A 6,318-nucleotide genomic window follows, 5' to 3' on the forward strand; every position below is an offset into this window, starting at 1 on the left:
CAGTCAAGAAATTTACACTAGAAAATCAAAACATAAATTAAATCAAAATTAAATTATCGTCAAGTCTCTTGTGCATGCAAATTTACAAAATTGAGCAGCAGACAAAAGTATACATTTCCTGTTCGTATTTCCTCTTCCCTCCACTGCCGCTGGTGCTCTTCATGTCGATTGCCGTCGCTTAATTTTCTGAGGTGTTAATAGCCATGCAGCAACTCAAGTGTTGATTGGTGTGTGTGTAGTGCATGCGCTGCAGCCGCAACATACCAACTTCGTACTGCAATAGTGCAACAGTGCAACAAGCAGGAAACGCATGACTAAAAATGTACAGTAAAAATAATTACATTAATTAAATTTGCTAAGTTTGAGTACGACTCGTTGGAAGTACCTTTATCTGCAAGCAGCCCTCAAGGCTCTGCTGGGGCTCAATTAACAGCTACGCTGTATAGATGAACTACTTAATTTACGTTGCTTAATATAACAGGTTAGAAGCAAATTTCATTTAATCACGCGTTCTAAAAGCTAAAAATATATATGTCAGAAATAAATAATATAAAAATATGAAAATTTCAAATAAGGCTGAGTGCATATTTACATATGTGTACACTTGTGGGTGTGTGATTTAATTAGTTCATTGGTAATTCAAAATTTACTTTTCAACATTAAAATTTACTTTTCACTGCACTTTTGCTAATGCAACCAAAAATAAAAAACAATAATAAAGAAAACAAGAAAATTCTTCTAAATCTAGTCATAAATCAGTAGCTTATACCGTCAAACATCCATTTAAACACACATGTACCACACATGTACACCGCACACATGCACACACATAGAAAGAACTCCGTGCTCTACTGTTTTACTTACATAGAAAAACGTCAATAACACAAGCAGCATTTTGGGGATTTGCATTCGTGTTGCCAGTTCGTGTTGCATGGCAGCATGTTGTTCACTTTTGATGATATGCACAAAAACGCTATCGGAATCTGAAAAATCGTGCTCAATTCAGTAAGAGGACTTAAGTGCGGATTTGTAAGAATATCCTTAAGAGTTTCGCAAGTTGAAAATATTTTTTGTTAAATGCAAACATCTTACCTATAAATTATTTACTTATTGCAAATGGTAATGCAAGCAATTTCTTGTAGACGCAGTCGAAATCGTTACATTGCTTAGAATTCAATTGCCTGAGAATCGTTTTATATATTTTTGACAAATTCTCAGATAATCTATCGATTACTGAATTACATTTAATGGGGAATTTCTTAAAACGTGTTAAAATGGATGCACATAATCTATCAGATGAATGGGTACATTTCAATAAAATGGTATTAGCTTAAGAAAACCATTTTTTTAAGACAATTGTTAAAATATAGTGAATAAAATAATTTAATATAATTACTACATTATTTTCCTTCTGGCACAAAACGTTAAACTTGTTACATAGATTATCGATTTCTACTTAAGTTTACACATCTATTTTAATAAATTATTTATCTAGTTAGTTAGTTTTGTGGGAGGAAGGAACGAGTCCTTTTTAATTAGCTAAAAAAGCCGTTTCGAATCCAAAACATCTCGTTATGGTAGGTAGTAGAGAGAAAGTCAAGCTAGAACCAGCCAGAGACATTTATAAAGATAAGAATCTGACCAATGCTAATGCTAGAGTTATCACCGAGTGTGTTAAAGAAGGGAACCCTCTCAAACCTAAGCCTAGTTCTGGCCTGACCTGGACAAAGATATATCAGATATTCTGGTGTCCTCTTTTGGAGCTCTCTCTTCTTCGAACTGGTAGTACATATAATTTATCTATACAAATACATAAATATATACAATATAAATATTTTTATCTATATATTTATTCACCTACCATGAGTTATAAGGGGATTTCAAATTTTAATTTAATATAAAAATGTACTAAAAAGGACATATGTGACTCGTATATACAATATGAAAATAAAGATCGTATCTTTAAATTAATAATCCTGATGAAAGTATATGTGAAATGCGATTATAACAGATGTGATTCTTTTTCTTTTTTTTTTTTTTAATATAATTAAATTGATGACATAATGAATAGTGTCAAACATAATGAATAAAACAATTGATAAATAATGTTCTCATAACTGTGGTAAAAAGGCTGTAAAAACAATATGAACTTAAATATAAATAAAACTATATAATTAATATAAAAACCTTTCACAACAGACCTGAAGACATGTAATTACTCTTCGGTAATAATGATTGCTTTGTGGTATTTTAAAAAATCCAGTATGCCAACCAAATATCATGTAGTGAGACAGAATTTACCAAGTGTAAAATAAAATAAAATTAATTTAAGGTAGAAATGAACATATTTTTATGCATATATGATTGTATAAATATAATAAAAATTAAAAAAAAATATGAAACGTTAAGAAGTAAAGAAAATTAAATGAAAAAGATAATGTAAAGGAACAATTGAAACTCAATTATGCATTTATTATTTCTTTAAATAAAACTTAAAATTAAAGGATATTAAGAACTGAAAAATGAATAAATTAAAATAAATAAATTTAAAATAAATAAATTTAAATAAAATATGGAATACAAGGGATTTTAAAGTAAAAGTAATTTCAAACTTCTAATTTTTTTTGATATTTAATCCGGAAACCAATTAAAATCTCAATTGTATGTAATTCAAGTTTTTGGTGTAATTGCATAGCTTTAAAGAAATTCCAATAAATTGGTTCAATTCCAATAAATTTTATACAAAAACTACTCATTATTAATAAAAATATTAAACTACTATCAGTTGAAGAAATAACAAAATTTTCATATAGATCACATATCAACAGTCACATATATACATAATTGGTGGTTAATGTCGCAGCCACAATTGTGCAGGTGGGTGATGGTGAGTGTTCCGGGAATGTTGTAGAAAAAATTTCGGTTTTTGGATATATTTTTGCAGTTCACTAAACTTTCGCGTTTTGTTTTACATATTCCAGGGGGAATTTCTTCTGTTATCTTTACACTTCGGCCTAACTAAAGTTAAGAAGTTAGACAAAAGAAGTAACTTTAAACTAATGAAAATATTGAAACAAAGTAAATATTAAACAAAAAACAGAAAAACAATAAATATATATTATGAACACGTTTGCCTCAAGAACTGCAACGTCTAAAACAAATTTAAAATTAAAAAAAAATTGTCTCTCATCCTTATTATCTTAACCTTATTCCTAATGATTGTATTTTCAGACTCAAGAAATAAATGAAATCATTTTGGAGATTCTTTTAGTTCTCTTGGACACACTTAGCAACTCAGTCACCATAGTAATAAACCCACTAAGAAATCGTAACCATGTCCAAGGATATGAGATGTTTATGCTCGCAAGAAACACTCTATGAATGATTTTTTTGAAAGCTTTGAGGAAGAATATGTTTATTATATGATTTGACTAGTTTTATTATATTATTTCCGATACACTTAGCAAGTCAGTCACCATAGTAATAAACCCACTAAGAAATCGTAACCATGTCCAAGGATATGAGATGTTTATGCTCGCAAGAAACACTCTATGAATGATTTTTTTGAAAGCTTTGAGGAAGAATATGTTTATTATATGATTTGACTAGTTTTATTATATTATTTCCGATACACGTATGTGTATTTTGATATGATGCTACGACCCAGAATATATGCTCCAAACACTTGCTAGTTTAATGACCTTGACTCTTTGTTAGAAAAGTTTTAGCTCAGTGTGGTAAGAGATGATATGAGAAACCAAGCATGTTAAGATGGTTAAAACAAGATAATGAATCGGATGAAGATATTTGTGGAATTGTGATTTAGTTAAAATCTAGTTAAATCAACAAATATTTTTCTGAGTGTACAGGGTACATAATGAAGAAAATGAATACTCAGTAATTAAAGCTACAGCTGATCAGACCTTAGTGTTTCCAAGAGAGTGTGGTGTGGGAAATAAAAAATTTTACTGTGTGATTACATAAATAACAGTTATTTTTGAACAATAAAAAAATCATATATAAAATAAATTTTTAGTCAATAGAGTAAAAAACCTGCCACTTAAATGTAGGAACCCTATACTTAGACTCAGTCCATTAAAGATGTTATACGTAAATGTCAAATTGTTTTCAATGTTTATTCTAAATAGTATATCATTTTTCTAAATATCTACTTTAGAAAAGACTATAGAAGGAAAATCGTAAATAATTTTCGGGAAATATTTTGCTTTCGACGATGAACAACAACATTTTTTTTAACCAATTTTTTTATTCGTAATTACTCGTCTCATTTATATGCTAAACTTATGTTATATATATGTATAACATATATGTATATATATTATAATCAAAATTTACTTTGTGTAATTTGAAATCAAGGCATCAAATTTTATTATATATTTGTTATTTATTGATTAAAAATCAAATGCAAGAATCCAATCAACTAAATTTGTCATATCTAAGTCTACTGATAAAATTTTAAGAAAATGCAGGAAGAGTGATGGGGGAGTCTAATGAGCGTATGTTGCATCCGCACCATATAAATTTTATGCAAATTTTTTGTTTTTAACTAAATCATTTTTTATTGCATTTGAATAAGGCGTATATATAATTATATAGACATTTGCCTAACAAAATATCCTAAATTCAACCATTTCACTTCTATGACAAATACTTTTTTTAACCTTCCTCACATTTTCCATTTTGCAGTCGTATTCCATACTCGAATCTAGTTTGTAATTAATAGGAGTATGTGTATGCAAAGATACTTACTTGAATTATCCGCCGCACATGTATAATTTCCAGAATCCGTATGCAGTACACGTGATATCACCAAATTGCTTGTCTTCATTTGTTGCTCCGATACGACCCTAATACCACCGCGTGTGGAATCGTTGATTAATTCGCCACCCTTAAACCACGTCATGTGCGTATAGGGACCCGGTGCTTGCGGTGCAATACATGTCAAATTAATGTCACTGCCACTCTGAATGAAAAGTTCGCGATTCGAAAGTATTTGTGCTTTTGAGGCTAAATTAAAAAAAAAAAAAAATAAACGGAAATACGGAAAAAATTTGAAAAAATTATAAATGCACTCAATTTTCTTTAATGATTGCACGCCTAGCAGTTGTATACTTACTCACAACCATCAGTTTGTAAGCCTGACTAATTTTTGGCTCAGTCGACACTTGACACTCGTATATGCCTGCGTCTCTAGGCTGCACAGACACTATTTTCAGTACCCATTCGTCTGAGTTATCTAAATGTCGCGCTAAAAAGCGCTGGTCATTTGTGTACGTCATGATGCCAATGGTCAGTATGTGTAAATCGCGTTTGCGTATCCATGAAACGGCACGATCTCCGAGATTACGTACACGGCAGTGCAGACGTGCCGTTGTGCCTACCGCTCCAATAACGTCACGTTCGGTGGTGTTTTCAAATTGTGGTTCTATGTTCTCGTAACTCTCGAGTATTAAATTCGAAAGCTCCTGCGGATGTTTGTGATGTGGCGCTGTCGTTGTACCTTCGAATGCTGCAAGGAAGAATTTAAAATTAAAAATAGCAAATTATTTTCTTAAATTTTTAACATTAATTCAATATAATTTTTTTTATTTTTTTTATGTTTTTTATGTTTTTTATATTTTTTATTATAATTATTACATATTTTAATGCTCCGCTTTAGTTCAAAGTCTTTTTTGATTTGGCAAATTAGCCGGAAAAAATAATTTCTTATTTGCTTTTAGCAATTTGGCACAACGTGCAGAGATTGTTAAATTGCTTTTTACTTGCAATTGCGTTGTTACCATATCCTTGTGTTCCTTTTCATGCTTTCTCCCCAACTTTCCCTACTTTCCTTTCCGTACTCATGTTACTCATGCTTATTCGCTTATTTTTTTCATACTCAATTATTTTTCTTTTAACGCAGTAACAATATTGTTCCTTGCAAGGAGCACATTCGATGCGTGTATGTGATGAAAATCAAAAGCGCCTCATTATTGCTGACAATTCAGAAACTGTTGAGCCTGCATGTATGGCCAATCTACAAGGTTTGTCTGGGGGAATGTTATTTTTATTGGAAATTGTTGTAAAAAATGGAGCAGGAAAAAATTTATTAAATGTCATGAAAACCCCTAAGGACAAAATTGTAAAGCCGAAACAGAAATGGCAAAATTAAACGTTCCAAGAAAACAATATCAGATCTCTTTAATGTATGAACTCAGTACTCTTTAGTACTATCATAAAACTTAAAACTATTCATTTACATATAGTTATGTCTATAAAAAAAATTTTATAATATAAATTATTCTTACTATCAAAGCA

At 30.3% G+C, this 6,318-nt stretch overlaps 1 protein-coding gene across 1 annotated transcript; it reads right to left on the minus strand.

The window, feature by feature from the left end:
* Positions 1-31: 31 nt before the first annotated feature.
* LOC119675711 (hemolin) lies at positions 32-5,874 on the minus strand. Its single transcript, XM_038086917.1, has 6 exons — positions 5,871-5,874; positions 5,138-5,530; positions 4,771-5,028; positions 865-983; positions 386-519; positions 32-314 (listed from the first exon to the last, which is right to left on the minus strand). Exons 1-5 carry the CDS (start codon positions 5,872-5,874, stop codon positions 496-498), a joined length of 798 nt encoding a protein of 265 aa, XP_037942845.1. The 3' UTR covers positions 32-314; positions 386-495.
* Positions 5,875-6,318: the final 444 nt, after the last annotated feature.

The sequence above is a fragment of the Teleopsis dalmanni genome, chromosome 2, assembly GCF_002237135.1.
Source record: "Teleopsis dalmanni isolate 2A chromosome 2, ASM223713v2, whole genome shotgun sequence".
Taxonomy (NCBI): Eukaryota; Metazoa; Arthropoda; class Insecta; order Diptera; family Diopsidae; genus Teleopsis; species Teleopsis dalmanni.

What these genes read in the sequence shown, in the direction of transcription:
- LOC119675711 (XM_038086917.1), bottom strand. An exon ending in TTACAAACTGATGGTTGTGA is followed by an intron (nt 5,029 to 5,137) that starts GTAAGTATACAA and finishes TTTTTAATTTAG; the next exon opens with CCTCAAAAGCACAAATACTT. An exon ending in TGTTATTGACGTTTTTCTAT is followed by an intron (nt 520 to 864) that starts GTAAGTAAAACA and finishes ATATATTTTTAG; the next exon opens with CTTTTAGAACGCGTGATTAA.